Source organism: Pollachius pollachius (genome assembly GCF_949987615.1).
Source record: "Pollachius pollachius genome assembly, chromosome: 1".
Taxonomy (NCBI): Eukaryota; Metazoa; Chordata; class Actinopteri; order Gadiformes; family Gadidae; genus Pollachius; species Pollachius pollachius.
Window position 1 is genome coordinate 912022 of NC_136934.1, and position 18221 is coordinate 930242.

General features: G+C 53.0%; 3 protein-coding genes across 4 annotated transcripts; 1 reads left to right on the forward strand and 2 right to left on the reverse strand.

Annotated features, from left to right (window-relative positions):
• Positions 1-40: 40 nt before the first annotated feature.
• Positions 41-11201, reverse strand: LOC307091057 (zinc finger protein 462-like). 2 transcript variants are annotated; one of them, XM_079757909.1, is made up of 11 exons: positions 11087-11201; positions 10875-10935; positions 6858-10771; positions 6377-6588; positions 4981-5099; positions 4465-4656; positions 4011-4245; positions 2557-2699; positions 1777-2000; positions 633-1434; positions 41-524 (listed from the first exon to the last, which is right to left on the reverse strand). In XM_079757909.1, exons 2-11 carry the CDS (start codon positions 10882-10884, stop codon positions 394-396), a joined length of 5982 nt encoding a protein of 1993 aa, XP_079614035.1. In that variant the 5' UTR covers positions 10885-10935; positions 11087-11201; the 3' UTR covers positions 41-393. The 2 variants fall into 2 exon arrangements, with proteins under 2 accessions (XP_079614035.1, XP_079614034.1); XM_079757908.1 differs by having other exon boundaries at positions 10875-11183.
• A 387-nt stretch (positions 11202-11588) lies between these two features.
• coq2 (coenzyme Q2 4-hydroxybenzoate polyprenyltransferase) lies at positions 11589-15315 on the forward strand. The gene is made up of 8 exons (XM_079733733.1): positions 11589-11730; positions 12013-12337; positions 12883-13049; positions 13488-13609; positions 13859-13944; positions 14038-14171; positions 14357-14545; positions 14979-15315. The coding sequence occupies exons 2-8, from the start codon at positions 12055-12057 to the stop codon at positions 15135-15137; spliced, it is 1140 nt and encodes a 379-aa protein (XP_079589859.1). The 5' UTR covers positions 11589-11730; positions 12013-12054; the 3' UTR covers positions 15138-15315.
• Positions 15316-15379: 64 nt separating this feature from the next.
• Positions 15380-17942, reverse strand: mboat4 (membrane bound O-acyltransferase domain containing 4; the record flags this gene model as incomplete). The annotated part of the gene is made up of 3 exons (XM_079750096.1): positions 15380-16340; positions 17379-17603; positions 17836-17942. 3 exons carry the CDS (start codon positions 17940-17942, stop codon positions 15380-15382), a joined length of 1293 nt encoding a protein of 430 aa, XP_079606222.1.
• Between the last annotated feature and the right edge of the window lie 279 nt (positions 17943-18221).

The window sequence follows — 18221 nt, forward strand, 5'->3', positions numbered from 1 at the left end:
AGTTGATACAAATAAATGTAGTAATAAGAAATTTGTTTTATTGGAAAACATATTTAAGAAACAAAAGGTCCAGACATTGAAACGGAAAGAGTTCTACAAAGTTCATAAAATATCTGATTACAGCCAATAAAACGGTAAGAACAACTTATTTACAAAGACACTCGTCAGCAGCTGATCTGACCATCAGTCTGAGGCTACCGTGCCTCTTGACATGACTGATTCTACATGCTGTTCCTCTTGACGTGGCTGATTCTACATCCTGTTCCTCTTGATGTGGCTCTGATTCTACATCCTGTGGCTCTGATTCTACATCCTGTTCCTCTTGATGTGGCTCTGATTCTACATCCTGTTCCTCTTGATGTGGCTCTGATTCTACATCCTGTGGCTCTGATTCTACATCCTGTGCCTCTTGACGTGACCCTGCAGCTCAGCGGCGGTCCAGAAGATGCGTCCGCAGTAGGGGCAGCTCAGCGCCCCGGGGTCCTCAGAAGGCGGCCTTGGGGCGGCGCTGGGGTCTGTGGGGGCTACCGGGGACAGGAGAGAGACGGACTTTAACAGCTTCTACCGTTATTGTGCACCAACTTTTGATTGTTTGTTTTGGCTCCCGGTTGTCCCCGGTGTCGGACCCTTACCTTTGGTGGAAGAGGTCCCCGGTTCCCCTGAGCCCCCCAGGGCTCCTCCGCTGGGGGGCTCTCCGGGCACCTCCTGCTCCCCTGGCTCTCGGCGCCGGAGGGAGCCCTGCCCGGAGAGTCTGTGGTCCAGGTAGACGTTCTCCAGAACGGGCATCTCCGGGCACCCCAGCTCGTCCCCCCGCCCCCCGTGGTGGTCCCGCGGGACCTCCAGGCTCAGGAGCGGCTCCTCACGGGGCTCCGCGTCCGCTGCTCCGTCTGGGACGGGGGCGGCGGGCGGCGGGCTCCCAGACGCGCTGGAGGACCTCTGAGGCTCCGAGGGCGGTGAAGCCCGGCGGGACGGCCCGTCGTCTGCCCCCGGCCCCCTGGGGGGTCCGTGGTCGAGGGGCGTGCCCACGGCTCCCCCGCCCTCCAGCTCCGAGACCTCGCCCTCTGCCCCCCGTTTGCTCGTGAACCCTACACCCCCAAAACCCCCGTCCTCCGAGCCCGTCGGCGCCGCCGGCGGGCGCCCATCGCACCGCCGCTGCCTCTCCTCTTCCTCCTGACCGCTCAGCCTCTCCTCTTCCTCCTGACCGCTCAGCCTCTCCTCTTCCTCCTCTCTTCTGCGGTGCGGCCGTGCCGAGACGTCTCGCCCCCCCTGCTTCTCTTGCTGTTGAACCCCGTCACGCCCTTGGGTGACCCGCTCTTCATCCTGGTTCCCTTCCCTCTGGTTGGACCCTGTGTCCTCCTCGCCCCCCCCCCCACCGGTCCTCGCTCCCAGGTGATCCAGGTTCACCTGTCTCACCAGCTCATGGTTCCTCTCCACCTGGACGGGACAAAGGAACAAGGGAACTTTGAATGGATTCTCTAGCTTCTTGCACCGTTATTAGCTTCCCATGCTTTTCCTCCCACTCAGAGTCAGCTCGATGAATAGTTGTTACAGTGTTCCAGAAACAGGGAGGGGCTGCGGCTGAAGATGACAGTACATCGGGGAACCTCACATCCCCAGTAAGGGGAATGAAAAGTAGATGAATGAATGCACTCCTAATGAAAGTGTGATGATTTGGGTGAAGGGGATAAACCCTCCAGCCGGCATTCCACGCACAGGGGGTTGAAACCCAAACCGGAATACTCCGTCCTTCCCACCCTTTGCCCCGGGGCTTCTCACCTGATGCTTATCACACAGGTGCGCCTCCAGCAGGCTGAGCTGAGGGCAGCGGAAGTAGCAGAGCCTGCAGGCGTAGGGCCCGGCGGCGCCGTGCTTCAGTGCGTGGGCCCCCAGGGTGCTCGCGCTGCCGCAGGTGAAGGTGCACTCCTGGCAGCGGAAGACCACGCCCACCAGGTAGCGCGACAGCTTGGGCCGCCGCAGCTGGATAGGGACCACGCGCTCCTCTGGGGGGGGGGAGAGACGGGTAGAGGTGGTCCCATCATCCAACACCACTTCCTCCTTCCAGATTCCGATTCCTGAACTTGAGTATCGGCCGATACCGAGTATATACCGATACGGCGTCGAGCATTGTAACTACTAACAGCACCTGTCCTTATCCGAGGGTTCTCTTACGATGATATGGTCGCTTCACTTACTGTCGACAATTATTCTTTTTACAGAACTACATCACTTACATTTATAATTACAATAAATCATTTGTATTCTTCTAGTTAAGCGTGAGCATCCATGTTTTTCCGACTTGGTAGCTCGAACGCACGTAGGTCGGAGACGACGCGTTTCCCAGCCCGACTTCCCACCCCTGACCGCTAACGGCCGCTAACGACCGCAGCGTAGAGCTGCCGTTGTTCTCTGCCTGCGTAGTGAAGGAGTCATGTGACGCATCGGATCGGCCCATATACCAACGCACTCGCCGATAGCCGGTTTACTGCGTTCTAGGCGGAACCGGGGGAGTTTCCGATACCGGCATCGGCTTGGGAACGCCCCGTTTGGAGTGCTTACGGCGGTGGAGCACGATGTGGTCCACCAGGTGGTCCCGGCTGGGGGTGCTGTATAGGCACAGCGGGCAGCGGAGGCTCTTCTGGGGCGGGGGTGGCGCCGGGCCGCTGGAGTGACCTGTCTTCTTGTGCAGATCCAGCTTCCTCCTAAAGGAAGAGGAAAACCAGAGGAAAGAGGAAGACCTTAAACTAGTGACCACTAGTAATGCGCGATATAAACGATATACGATATAAACGATACAAAAATGGCCTACGATAGAGATTTTAATTCTATCGCTCTATCGCGATAATGCATGTTGATGACGCAAAATACAATGTTTAATTCTTGGTTTGGTGCAATTCCTTTTCACATTGCAATTTTCGCAACAGTGCCAGAATTCGTCAACAAACCTGCATGTGTGCAAAGAACGTTAACCCATTTGTACCGGCTGCTGTGCGGCGCAGCATTGTATCTAGTAGATACAATGCTGCTCCGCGCAGCAGCCGGTACAAATGGGTTAATGGTAAACACGCATTGATGCGCAATCCGGTCTTAAAGGTAAACACGCACAGATGCGTGATCCGGTCTGAATGGGTTAAGTCATTGGACAAAAAGGTCTGGGGCGTTGTAAAGCGTTAAAGAAAAAGGGGGGGGGGAAGCACCGGTGAAAGTAAACAATCATGGATATCCAGCGTGATATACATTGATCTGCGGACTGGTCCAACTCCTTCTCCCTCATTCTGACTCGGAATGTGTTAAATGCATCAGCTTTTTTAAGTTTATGTTTTCCAGCATACTTTTTACTTGCTTTTGTCGGACCGTCGGGTGGTGGCTCAACATGGAGCAAAGAGGAGACGGAATGTCTTATGGATATCGGACCCAAATATCCAAAAGACGTTCCGTCTCCTCTTTGCTCCATGTTGAGCAACGTCTCCGAGACCACCTCTCCGGCTGGGTCAACCTCCTTTTGATGGTTAAAAATATCACATAATCGACAAAAATCTTAACAATCAATGATCGATCAGCAATTAATCATGCCCATCCCTAATTGTCAGTACAGTGTCTGTTCCTTATCTAGAAAGACACCCGTTTTTCCTGTTCTCTGCATCTTGGGTGGCATTTAAGAACCAAGGACTTAAACTAAGTGTAGTGCCTTTTAGAATGGTTTGCACTAAAGGAAAGAAACCCAATACTAATTTTATTTATCTGCAACATTATGTTGTATGATTACAGTGTTTCACAATAAATGTTCTCGAAATGACATACTATATTTCTCTTTTTTTTAAATACATTTAGCAGTTTGGCTTTCCTTAGGGTCTATGTAACCTGTTCTGAAACGGTTATTTTATGATTTTATATTGTGATATATATCGTTATCGCAAGAGGCTGCAATGTATATCGCAATATGGATTTTAGGCCATATCGCCCATCTCTAGTGACCACCCTTAGACTGTGAGGGTGTCCCTCAGAGTTCCCACCTGAGTCCAGTGAAGAAGCAGCAGTCTTTGCAGCGGTGGACCTTCTTGCCGTGGATGTTCATGTAATGCCGCCGCACACTCGACCAGTGCCCGCTGGAGAAGTCGCAGAACTCGCAGAGCAGCGTCCTATCACCAGACACCTCCGCGGACAATGGAGACACGCTATTGGCCGGCGCCATTGATCTGTAGTGACTCAGCTGTCTCTGGACCTCGGCGGGCTCCGAGTACACAGAGTCTGTAAAAGAGGAGACAACGCGATCACACCGCAGCCGTCGTGTAGGTGATGACAGGAATAACCCAACAAACGTATTCACAGTCCTCATGAAGGCACTCAGTGTTGCCCAATCTGGCAACCCTGGCAGCAGTGCACGGCCTCCACATGCCCGTTGGTATTCCAACACGCATTCAAAAGTACAAAGTCATGACTGCAACTACGGCAACAGGGGTCACTTGCGTTTGCTTGTTTTGACTGCCGGGGGGGGGGCGGGCTCCCCCTGGAGGTCTGGAGGGGCAGCGGGGGGGTTCCCCTCGGCTGGGGGGTCCCCCGCTGCTAGAGGGTCTCTGGCAGCTGGGGGGCTGTCCTCCTCCTCCTCCTCCTCCTCCTCGAGGCTCTCCGATGGACCGGCGCTCTGGTCGGCCGGAGCCTCTGAAGCAGAACAGACGACGCTCACATGGGTCTGTCTGTCTGTCTGTCTTTGTGTCTGTGTGTCTGTGTGTCTGTCTGTCTGTCTGTCTGTCTGTGTATCTGTCTGTCTTTGTGTCTGTCTGTCTTTGTGTCTGTCTGTCTTTGTGTCTGTCTGTGTATCTGTGTGTCTGTGTGTCTGTGTGTCTGTCTGTCTGTCTTTGTGTCTGTCTGTGTATCTGTCTGTCTGTGTATCTGTCTGTGTGTCTGTGTGTCTGTGTGTCTGTCTGTGTGTCTGTGTGTCTGTGTGTCTGTCTGTCTGTCTGTCTGTCTGTCTGTGGGTCTCACCTGGGTGTTTCTTTCGGAAGTGGCTCCTCAGCAGACACAGCAGGTTGGTGCGATAAGCGCAGATAAGACAGTGGAACGCTTTCAGACTCCCGGGTCGGAACTGGGTGCACTGGTCAAAGCTGTGAGGGGACGGAATGAGGAGCACTCGAATCAGGCGCTCCAGCGTTACAATCATCTGGTCAGTCACTAAAGACGAATCAGGCGCTCCAGCGTTACAATCATCTGGTTAGTCACTAAAGACGTCTGTAGAGGGAGCGCATGCCTTAACACAGCCAACCACTAGGCTTTTCTCCCTAACATTCCAACCGTAAAACAGTAAACTCCTGACCGAACGCACACATGTTTCTCTGCGCTCGTCCCCAGGTCTCTGCAATTCCTAAAGGCCTCGCGGGCAGCAGTGCTCCACCGGAATGCCATACAGGAAGGGGGCTTCCTGATCACCAAGGGCTACCTGGGAACCAAGGGCTTCCTGGAATACTAAGGTCTCGCTGATCACTAAGGGCTTCCTGGAATACTAAAGGGCTTGCTGATCACTAAGGGCTTCCTGATCACTAAGGGCTTCCTGATCACTAAGGGCTTCCTGATCACTAAGGGCTTCCTGGAATACTAAGGGCTTCCTGGAATACTAAGGGCTTCCTGATCACCAAGGGCTTCCTGGAATACTAAGGGCTTCCTGATCACTAAGGGCTTCTTTTAGGGCTGAACGATTTGGGGAAATATTCTAATTGCGATTATTTCGACCAATATTGCGATTGTGGTTTAGTATGCGATTTTTATTTTTAAAGTACCTTATGTTCTGTATTATTCACTAAACAAGCAATAAACCATTCCATAATATGACCAACCATTGGAAGCAGTCAACACATAAACTGCTCTTTCCTTTAGGCCAGGCCTATGCGTTGAGATGAATTGATGCATGAATTGATATTATAACATCTTTATTTATCTTTTGAATTGTAAAAGAAAAATAAATACAAATCTTACTGATCTCCAGTGAGTAACAGAAACTAATCACAGGAATTTTTTTTTTTTTTTTGTTGAAGTCTTCGTGATTTGCAAATTGAGTTTCATTCCGTTGCGATGTCGGTTTGGATTTGATTAATCGTTCAGCCCTAGCGCCTTGTCCCTGGGGGGGCCCTTTAGACCCTGGATCAGGTCTACACCCATAAAGGTGGTCAGGAGGGCCCCCACCACGGGGCCCCTGAAGCCCTTTAGACCCTGGATCAGGTCTACACCCATTAAGGTGGTCAGGAGGGCCCCCACCACGGGGCCCCTGAAGCCCTTTAGACCCTGGATCAGGTCTACACCCATAAAGGTGGTCAGGAGGGCCCCCACCACGGGGCCCCTGAAGCCCTTTAGACCCTGGATCAGGTCTACCCGGTAAAGGTCCACTCACCGCTCGGTGGACCAGGCCGCGGGCTCCGGTGCCGGCCTCTGCTTCGCGGCCTCGGCCCCGTGGCTGCGGCGCTCGTGGACACGGAGGCCCACCAGGGAGGGGAACCAGCGGCCACAGATTCCACAGGCGTGGGCCTCGAACCGGGGGGGGAGCTCCTCGGGGCCGGGGTCTGGGCTGGCCTGGGGCTTCGGTGCCACCCCCTTCCTGTTGGACTGGAAGCAAAACCAAAGACCAGGTTGATGGACAGCTGCACGAACACAACTCATCCTGGGAATAATGTCCACTTACTATATGCTGCACAGAATAACAACTAATACCTCCAGAAGAGAACATTTGAGTTGAAACAAACATCATGATAGTCTCAAATACAATGTCACCACATTGAAACTCAAGATGCAAATATACCGCCCGCTTTTAGGTGGAACGCAAATCAACCAAAGCGGTTATGTTGAAAGTGAAGGACGCACGACTTCAGGCTCACCTGACTGGAGGTGGCGACGGCCCGGCTGGCCGCGGCCCTCCCCCTCTGCTCCCTGTGGAGGTCCAGATGAACCTGCAGCTCCCTGGTGCTCCGGACCTCCAGCCTGCAGTGGTGGCAGACGTAGCCCGCCACCGCACACCGCTTGGCTGAGCGGTAGAGCACTTTAAAGTCCATTTGAAAATGTGTCAAGTGAACCCCCGTGTAGTGGGCACTCAGACCGCTGGCGGAGCTCAACATCTGACTGCACTTCTTACACTCAAAAGACTTGTTGACTTTAAACTCTTCAGGAGGGTCCATTCCATGAGACTTTGTGTAGTGACAGACCAGATACCGACGCCTTGAAGACACATACGGGCAGAGCTTACAGTTATAGCTCACGGAGGTGTACTCCATCGCAGGTGCTTTGGAGTCGATCCCATGCCTGGTTCTATAATGTTGCTTCAGATATTTGTTTGATAATGTGATATATGAACAAACAGTGCACTTGTATACATCGCGCATGCTCTTGCTGCAGGCGTTGACATGTTTAGCCAAGGCTTCTTTGCTCTTGCCAACGTGTTTGCACAACGGGCATTTCAGGAGCCCGGGTTGGTTCTTCTTGGAGAAGCCCTTCTTCATCGAGCCCTGAGAGGCCTGGTATTTAGACCGCAGTTGCTTTGTTAGCGCATATTTAGCAGCTGGTTTGAGGACACATGAACCGGAATCCCCATGGCATTTCATGTTATGCAGGTTGAATTTCTTCAGGGAGCGACAGACCTCATTGCAGGTTTGACACATGTACCCCCCGACACGGACTCTGAAGCGGGGGTTGCCGCCGTTTGAAGCATGGGGCACATGGGCTAAAAGTCTTTCAAACCCTTCAGCTCTAACCTTTTTGGTTGGATGTCTGGCACGGCAGTGCGAGACGACTCCATGCCTCGTTGTGTGCGCATACACACACCATGGGCACTTGTAGACCACGTTCTCCTGCGTCCTGTGGCCCTCAACCGCAGCCTCCTCCTCAAACAGGGACGGCTGACTCTTCCACTCATCAAAGTGTTTCATTCCATAGTGAATCTTGAGTCCCTGCCATGTACTAAAAAGTAAGGAACAGCAACGGCACATGTACGATCTGGAAGAAGGGGTACTTTGGGTGGAAAGACTGGGTGATGGTTCCAGTGTTTGAGGTGCCAGATTATAGTCAAGCACTTCATGCTGACCATCTGCCTCCATTGCATGGCTGTTCTGGTCATCAGCCCCACGACTGAGGTCATCAAACACAGAAGCCTTTCTCTTCACAGAGCTGGGATGAGCCCTGAGATTGTGTTTTGTGAGGCCGTTGAATGAAATACTTCTGAAGGAACATTTCCTACATGAGAAGGTCTTGGCCTTCTTGGTCCCCGACCCTTGAGCCCATCTCACTGCTGGAGACGTGGGGTCCTTTGCCTTTTTAGAGGGAGCATCTTTGTTAGCCATGTGGAAGTGAGTTATGATGTGTTTAAGGCTACTAACATTGGATTTGTGCTTTTCTTTGTAGTGGTCGAAGACTCTTTCTGCTTTCTTGTCTGAGAAATTGCACCATTGGCAGTGGAAACCTTCCTCTATACGTCCTTTGGCAAAAGCCGTTCTTAAAATATTTTCAGCACTTAGATGAATTTTGTGATTTTTACTTAAATGCCTTTTTAAAAGATACGCATTTGAGGCACTGTAGTCACATCTGTGGCACAAAAAGGGTATGAGTTTTCTCTCTCCAAGCGACGGCTCGGGTGGCCGGCTAAGAGCCTCAAACTTCAACTGTTCTTCGCGGGGTTGTTCATAAACCTCAGCAGTATATTCAAATATTTGCCTCTTGGATTTCTTAACATCAGGATGAGACTTTTTCAAATGGTCCATAACCCTTGATATGCGCTGGTTACCGTAATTACACAGGGGACAAAAGAAAAAGTCCTGGCCTTGCAGAATGGGGACAGGCAGACCAGAAGATAAAACAGTAATCTTATTGTTTGGGGATTTCGATTTCTTCATTTGTCTGTGAATGGCTTCTGTGTAATTGGAAATAGTTTGTGTCGTCATTTGAAACCCTTTGTGTTTGTTTTTAAAGTGAACCAAAACGAGTCTTAAACCACGGTTCCCATAATTGCACTTCGGGCAGAAGAACAAGTTCTTGCCACGCGATCTACGAATCCCCAGTTCTTCTGCATCTTTGGCTTCACCGTCGCCTTCGTCTTTGAGGCCATCGGCAGGGCTGCCGGGGGCTTCTACTCCAGCGCAGGACTCCTTCTGGATGGGGGCCTCGTGTCCGGGCGGAGTCAGGCGGCGAGGGGGGGGTTTCCTGGAGATCCGAGGACGACTGATGGTGGGGGACCCCTCCGCTTCGCTGTCCTCTGCTGCACTACGGGGTTCCAACACCGGAGGACTCGTGCTTGCGCCAAGCTGAGTCTTCTGACCGCTCAGTATGGGAGTCGGGGTTCGGACGCTGCAGGGAGAACCAGTGGCGTCCACAAGGGGGTGCTGCCCCTGAGAAGGAGCGTCAGGGGAATCTGGCGGATTTACAGCAGGTGTGTTTTCTTCAGGCAGCGGTTCAGACTGGACATTTGTTCTCTCTGAAGAACCTGAAGAAGGATTTTCTTCAGAAGGGTCCGTTGGTTTCATATCCTGATTTGGTGCGTCCATGATGAGATCTTCTGAACTCGTTTCAGGTAACAGAGGTTTTGTATCGGAGACCAAAGCTCTGGTTCGTCTGATTTGATCCAAAGTAATAACTATTTGGGGATGTTGTGCTTGGTAGTGCACAAACATGGCCACCACAGACTTGTGACAAAACGTGCACGAGTCACACTTAAGGTCTGCTCGGACGATTTTGGGTGTAGCACTATTTTTTGAAGGATTATCTTCCATTTGTTTTGGTCGAGAAATACCAGCATTTCCTTTGTGTTGTTGGTCGTTAAAGTCCTTTTTGGGTAATTTGTGATCTTCCTCCCCATTGCTCAGTTCAAGAGTAACTGTAGAGCCGTCTGGGAAGTGAGGTTTTCTTGGTGTACACGTTGGCAATCTAATCTTTATCATTCCATGCCTAGGATTCTTAGCAGGAGGAGTGACAGGGTCTCCAAGGACAGCATTTGCCATCTGTAACGGGTCAGGTGACGTCACATGATAGAAGGAAGATTTAACGTTTTGCCCAGACGATGCAGTGAAGTACTGCGTTATCTTTCTGGATGTTTCTTGGCTTCGTTTCACATGGCCTGCCAGGCTGGAAACACGCTTGTTTTTTGAGGTAGGCTTTGCAATATTGGGGGTGCTCTTTTCATTGGCCACTGGCTTATTTCCCTTTACTGTACTCAACGTGACCGGTGTCCTGTTCAGCCTGTTTACCTCCGGCTGCAACGCCGATATGCTCCTCTCTGTGGCGACCTCCTCTGAGGGCTTCTGGCTCGGCGCGGCCTCCCCTGGTGGTGGTACGGTGGCGTTCCTGATGGCCTTGTCTACGTCCAGCTCATGGTCCTTGCCCAGGTGTTCCAGCAGCATGAGCTTGGACTCAAAGATGAGGACACAGTGACTGCACTGGAACCTCTGCACAAGGGGGCTCTGAGTGCTGGGCACGGGGCAGGACCTGCTGGCGGTGCTGAGGGCGTTCTCTACGTTCAGGCCGTGTTCTTTGCCCAGGTGTTCCAGCAGCTTTAGTTTGGACGCGAAGAAGATCAAACAGTGACTGCACTGGTACCTCTGGACTGAGACCCGATTGCTGGTCAGGTGGCCGGACTTGCCGGCGTTCCTGATGGCCTTGTCTACGTCCAGCTCATGGTCCTTGCCCAGGTGTTCCAGCAGCTCTAGCTTGGACGCGAAGATGAGGACACAGTGACTGCACTTGAACCTCTGGACTGGGAGGAGCTCGGTGCTGGTAAGGAGGGCCGACTTGCCGGTAGAGCATCTTGAATCTAGGAGATTGAAGAATACCCTGAATGTTAACATTAAGAGCAAACAAAACCATAGTCAAAACAGAATGCCAATACATACATCAATACTTGCATCAATATGTACCTCGTTTCATTTTTCTGCATTCAAACACCCGGCGATGAAGATACAATCACAGGTTAGGTACCTAAAGGAATAAATACTCATTAAGTCCGTCCGGAATCCGCCCCCTGCAGTGTGTAGCTCCATGCATCTCTACCAGTACAGCTGTATCTATACATCTGTCTGCACAGACTCTATAAATCCATCTCTACTATCTCCATGGTGACGGTACTCACAAAGGAAGAATGCGCTATATGGAGCATCATTGTGATGGATGTGAATTGATTGGTTTGATCAATAAGGCGCCTGATTCGGTGTGATCGGGTGGTTTTGTTTCTGTACCGGGAAAAGTTTACTGTCCCGCGATCAGGGAGCCACGTGACTTCCGGAACCAGATCATTCAGTGACGACTTCCGTTCATTATGCCGATGTTTATCAAATTAATTTAGTTAATTTGGAACTCACACATTTTACTCAAACCGTAAACCAATGATTTCACATAATATGAAGTTATATATGCAGTTTTAAATCGGTGCCCGGCATTCAAGTCAAGAAATGCTCGTAATTCAGGAGATGTAGGATCTCGTTTCTTCAAATTAACTTCAAATAGACATGGTTTAGCAAAACGCAATAATTTATATATAATGTTACTTTTCTTTAGAGACAATAAGAATAAATCTCTATGTGGTTCACACGGTTGTGTTCTGTTGTTTCCCCCCGGACCCATTTCCGGGCGGACCTGAGCTGTCAGTCTGGTCCTGCTGGAGGAGGGCTGTCTGTAGGCTTTGTTTATCGTCTTCTGTTGAAGGGTCTAACGGTACAATCATCTCACTTTGGAGAGTGTTCCGTCTTCTGAATGATCCTATCCGTCCATCACAAGGTACACTGTGTTCTTTACGTTAACGACATTAAACCAGCAGGCAGTCTGGACCATGAAGGTTGAATCAGTTCAGGTTGGCTTCAGTATTAAAGTTTGAATGAACTCGTTACTCGTTAAATATAAAGCGCTGTGTGTCCAGGCCGGTGCGTGTCACACGGCCCACGGCTCTCCTTCACACGATAATGCAATGACAAAAGACAACCATTCTAAGCAAAACCGTTGTGTTGCGTGTCCAACCATTGTGTGTGTGATCCCTTTTGTGGCTCTTTCCCCCCCTGGCAGAGGTGACCGTTATGTGGACGCATTTGGTGAACAAACGGCACCATGTTTACCGTTAAACTGAGCGGCCCGCTCCGGGCTGTGCGGAGTATCTCCTTCGGGCCCTGCGTCTCCCACCTCTCCGCCCTCTCCCGAGGCTCTGCGGACCAGAGGGGTGGAGCTGGAGCCCCCGGGGTCCACAGCCGGACCGCGTCTCTCCTGTCTGTCCGGCGGCTGGCGGTGACAGGCGGGCGGAGAGCGTTCGTTGTGTCGGCGGCGGCCGTTGTCAACATGGCGCCCCGCGGGGTCCAGCCTTACCTTCGGTTAATGAGGATGGATAAACCTATAGGTATCTATAAATAACGTCTTATAGCATGGGACGCACTTTCACAATCACCCATTCATTCATACACGCCAGCGGTGTCCACCAGGCAAGGGAACAGCGGGATTAGGTGTCATGCTCAGGGACATCCCATATTGGGTTAGTCGGCGCCTGGGATCAAACCAGCAACCTTCTGATGTCCAGACGACCCGCTCTCCCTCTAAACTACTGTCGACTGAGAGTGGGTTTCCTTTCTTCTTCGGTGCTTTGTATATAAATGTAATTCATTACTTCTAAAAGCAGTCGCCTAAAGCCACAACTCAGAGCTGGTAGGAACCGGCTCACCGAGCCGGTCTCAACCGGCTCCCCAAGCTTCCTGCCAGAGAACCACAAACCTTGATCCTCCTCACTGGGATGCTAATGGCCTCGTTCACAATATGGCTGACCTGAATCAGAACAGTGGTTCATTTCTTTCTGACTGCATGGTGACAAATATATGAAGGTTCCACCTGAGGTCAGCCTTGTGGAAGGGGGGTGTTGGGTCCGGGTCCTAACGGGTCTTCTGGTTGAAGGGACGTGGCTGCTGTACCTCCCCTGCGCCTGGAGCATCGGGCTGGCTGCCGACCCCGGCTGCCTCCCCCACCTGGGCATGCTGACCCTGTTTGGGGCCGGGGCCATGTTGATGAGGGGGGCCGGCTGCACCATCAACGACATGTGGGACAGAGACTTCGACCGAAAGGTGCTGTATTACAAACATAAACAGATTTTTACGATTTTAAAGCATCTTCTTTTGGATCCAAAAATATGGAATGTATAATCAGAGTGTGGGTTTGCATTTACATGAATTCTTCAGTCGGTAGCAGCCGTGTGCTGTGTGTGGCTGCAGGTGTCCCAGATTCAGTGACTTGTGGGTGCAGTTGGACTCAGTGACTTGTGGGTGCAGTTGGACTCAGTGACTTGTGGGTGCAGGTGTACTCAGTGACTTGTGGGTGCAGGTGTACTCAGTGACTTGTGGGTGCAGGTGTACTCAGTGACTTGTGGGTGCAGGTGGACTCAGTGACTTGTGGGTGCAGGTGTACTCAGTGACTTGTGGGTGCAGGTGTACTCAGTGACTTGTGGGTGCAGGTGGACTCAGTGACTTGTGGGTGCAGGTGGACTCAGTGACTTGTGGGTGCAGGTGTCTAGGACGGCCAGCCGGCCCATCGCAGCGGGGGACGTGTCCCAGCTGCAGGCGCTGGTGTTCCTGGGAGGACAGCTGTCTCTGGGCCTTGGGGTGCTGCTCTGCCTCAACTACTACAGGTGACCGCGTGGACGCATGGGGGTCCCATCGGAGTCCTTTATGGAGACGCACCACCTCATTAGTACTAATTACTTATTGCTCCCAACGAGCTGGTTGTTGCCTTCATGCTTGAATACGCCGTTGTGTGTATTTATCTGGGAATGTTTGTATGAATGAGTGAATGTGAGGCACTTATTTCAAAGCCCTTTAAACCCAGTCCATTAAACGCAGTCCGTTTACCGACTGAGGCGTCCATGTGATCCCTGCAGCATCGCGCTGGGCGCGGCCTCCCTGTCCCTGGTGGTCCTCTACCCGCTGATGAAGAGGGTGACCTACTGGCCTCAGCTCTTTTTGGGTACGCTCCGTCTACACCCACCATGGCCCCCAACAGGCAGCCCTGCTCAGACCCCACCCCCGCTCTGATACCAGCTCTCCTTCTGTCCTCCAGGGCTGGCCTTCAACTGGGGGGCTCTGCTTGGCTGGTCGGCCGTGGCCGGGTCCTGTGATTGGTCCGTCTGTCTGCCCCTGTACTTCTCTGGGGTGATGTGGACCCTGATCTACGACACCATCTACGCCCATCAGGTGACCGCCAGGAGGGATATCGTATTGTGTGTATATATATAGATAGATAGGTAGATGTAGGAGTATAATAGAGGAATTACTGCAGTTTGTTTTGATGGTTCACATTAACATTCACTGAATGTGTATTTGGACTGCACACAGTGAAATCATTGTGTTGTGACCCGGTCTCTCTGGAGCCCCTGTAGGACAAGGAGGACGACGTGAAGGTCGGGGTGAAGTCCACGGCGCTGATGTTCCGGGAGCAGACCAAGCCCTGGCTGACGGGCTTCACGGCGGCCATGATGGCGGGGCTGGGCGTGGCTGGGGTCAACGCCGGGCAGACCCTCCCCTTCTACCTGACGCTGGCCTGCGTGGCCGCCCACCTGGGGCACCAGGTAGACTCGCTGGGGGCCACAGGGCCAGGGGCCCTCCATGAGGGGGCTTCGTTTAAGGATGTTTAGCCAACCTTTATCTTGTATTAAGTCTAGTCTAGTTCACCGAGTTCACCTGGACTCTGCATAGCCTCCCCCACACCCCTCTTATTCACTTATTGTGTGTTGTACGTCCTGGTTCTTAAATATAGTACTTATCAAGGTGTAGCGTCTTATCCCAGCTATCTCTGTTGTCTACGGGGAATGGGTTAACCTGGTGATGGTTAGTGCTTGGCACTTGGTTCTTTGAACATCCTTACTGTACCCACAGAGATATATGGTTGTTTCTCCTTCGTCTGTCAAATGTACTTATTGTAAGCCGCTTTGGATAAAAGCGTCTGCTAAACGCCCTGAATGTAAACGTATTAGCCAACATATCGACCATCCCTCTTCCTAGATCTACGCGCTGGACATCCACAGACCAGAGGCCTGCTGGAAGACCTTCGTGTCCAACAGGAACCTGGGTCTGCTGCTCTTTCTGGGGATCGTCACCGGCAACTTATGGAAGGAGAGGAGAGAGACTTTACTGCAAGATGAAGAACTGCAGACGACTTGAGGAAGACGTTCGACATTCTTCAGATGCTTTGTTTTCAACCATGAACTGGTTCTTATGTAAAATAATGTAGAGCTTGCTTACAGAGACAATCAGGCGCAGGCTTTGAAATCCTTTACTTAAAATGTATTTCATACAGTTTTACATTTTTTAATTTGCATGTAACTTGGTAAATAATTGATTAATAAATATATTTAAAAAAAACACACTGAATCTCTGCTAGTAATTATATATCACAAACACGTCTAACAGAACACTCTGGCCTTAAGAAGAAAGCAAAGTGCCAGCGCGGCGTTGAGGAGCGGGAACAGGAGCACGGACACGGAGGACCACGCCCCCAGAGGGGCCACGCCCCCAGAGGGGCCACGCCCCCAGAGGAGCCACGCCCCCAGAGGAGCCACGCCCTGGGACTCCACCAGCAGCACCACCCAGGTGATGACCGTCTGGGTGTGGGCCCAGCTGAGCCCCGCGTACAGCCCCCGCCCCCACCGGGAGCTCAGCGCCGCCCCCACGTGGCGGTGCAGGGCGTAGTCTGCCCGCACCGCCACCCCCCAGCCCAGGAAGCCCGCCGCCTGCCCCGGGCGCAGGCCGTGCCACCAGGCCGAGAAGCCGAAGGTCAGCAGCAGGGGGCAGCGCCCGCCCCGCCCGTACACCAGCCGCCGCAGCCAGGCCGCCGTAGTGGCGTTCCACCGCCGGGCGAACTCGGAGACCCGGGGGGACGCCTCCGTGGTCCAGGGGTCGCCGTCCGAGAGGCCCCGGGGGCCGAAGCCGGCGGCGAGGTTGAGGCCCTCGCTGACCCCCCAGTGGGAGTAGTACCGCAGCCTCAGAGCCAGAGCCACGCCCCAGAGACACAGACACGCCCCCGCCGGCCCCGCCGGCCCGGGACCCTGGAGGCCCCGCAGGAGGCCGGCCCGGACCCCCTCCAGGAGCAGGACCTGCAGCACCTTCACCGAGACCGCGCCCAGAGGGAGGGGCGGGGCCCCGGAGCCCGACCCCTCAACACAGCCCACGAAGCGGCTGTAGGGGTACAGCGGGCCCCCCAGCAGGGTGGGGAAGCTGAGCACGTAGCTGCAGAGCGAGAGGAGGAAGAGGGGGCAGCTGGCGGCGCCCCCCTGGGGCAGCCTGATCCGCCCCTCCTGGAGGTCCATGGACACGCTGGTGACCCTCTGGGTGAGGAGCATGAGGGAGGAGACCGCCGCCAGGGCCCTGGGCCCAGGACAAAGACTACTGTTAGAGGACCGCCGCCAGGACAAAGAGACTACTGTTAGAGGACCGCCGCCAGGACAAAGAGACTACTGTTAGAGGACCGCCGCCAGGACAAAGAGACTACTGTTAGAGGACCGCCGCCAGGACAAAGACTACTGTTAGAGGACCGCCGCCAGGACAAAGACTACTGTTAGAGGACCGCCGCCAGGACAAAGACTACTGTTAGAGGACCGCCGCCAGGACAAAGACTACTGTTAGAGGACCGCCGCCAGGACAAAGACTACTGTTAGAGGACCGCCGCCAGGACAAAGAGACTACTGTTAGAGGACCGCCGCCAGGACAAAGAGACTACTGTTAGAGGACCGCCGCCAGGACAAAGACTACTGTTAGAGGACCGCCGCCAGGACAAAGACTACTGTTAGAGGACCGCCGCCAGGACAAAGACTACTGTTAGAGGACCGCCGCCAGGACAAAGACTACTGTTAGAGGACCGCCGCCAGGACAAAGACTACTGTTAGAGGACCGCCGCCAGGACAAAGAGACTACTGTTAGAGGACCGCCGCCAGGACAAAGACTACTGTTAGAGGACCGCCGCCAGGACAAAGACTACTGTTAGAGGACCGCCGCCAGGACAAAGAGACTACTGTTAGAGGACCGCCGCCAGGACAAAGACTACTGTTAGAGGACCGCCGCCAGGACAAAGAGACTACTGTTAGGAGGAATCATCAGGGGAATGGAATAACTGGTTTTGTATTCGGTCAAAAACATTTGATAACTTTTGTTCATTTTAAAGAGCATCGATCTGATTTGACAGATTTTCTGTTTACAAAAAAATATTCTTGATTTAGGAAATGGGATTATACATAGCTCGAAACCGATCATTAATGATCGGTTTTAATGGACTAGTGGAAGTCATTCATTAAAAGACTTCCACCTGCAGCGACGGTCTACGATCTGTTGGGATTTAAGTTGAATCCTTTGCGCAGCAGTCCCCCTGACAGACAGACAGACAGACAGACAGATGGGTGAGACCCCTACCTGACGCCCCCCCCCTGGTGGAGAAGGCCCTCGCCGTGCTGAAGGAGCAGGTGGCAGACGGTCTGCCACAACATCTGCCCCCAGAACACCCAGCCGTGGACCCGGTCGGGGGGGACGCAGAACACCACCAGCGTGAACCCAAGCGTGGCCACGAAGACCACCAGGCTGTAGACCCCCATGGTGCCGACGGCCAGCCCGCAGCCGCCGAGGCCCAGGCAGAGGTACCTGCTCGGGGAAACGGCCTTCAGTGACTCGTGGAACCCGGTTGAGGACGTTTATAGCCTCCAACCCTCAGGAACACACGTCGACCACAGAGCTGCAGGCTTCTTTAGCAACACATTCATCCACTTCCTACCTGGTTTGACTCGTTTCACTACATGGGACTACACCAGTTCCCCTAGACAGTCTGTATCTGTAGTCTGATAAGGAATTGAGCTGTGGAGGCGTTCATACCAACCTCCAGGTCAGGGAGAGGTGTGCCCGGGTCAGGGAGTAAAGCACAGCCAACGGCAGCAGGAGACACTGGTGCCACAGAAACCAGTGCTGCTCCCACAACCAGTCCATACCAGTCGATGAACTGGTGTTTCACTGCCACTCTGCTGAGTCTTCACGCTAACCCCTACAGTCTGAGAACAGGGCTGTGATTGGTGGACCGAGGGAACACCTGCGACACCACCCTGAGCACAGAACTCTGATTGGCTGACAGGAGTACGGCAGCTACAGATAGAGTAGAGCCATACTTCAGTGCCTGTGGAAACCAGGGTTGGTTGTTATCGTGACCCCCTATGCGTCCTGTTTGCGTACGAGCCCATTAGAACCTCTTTATCCTGCGGTGTCCAGGCG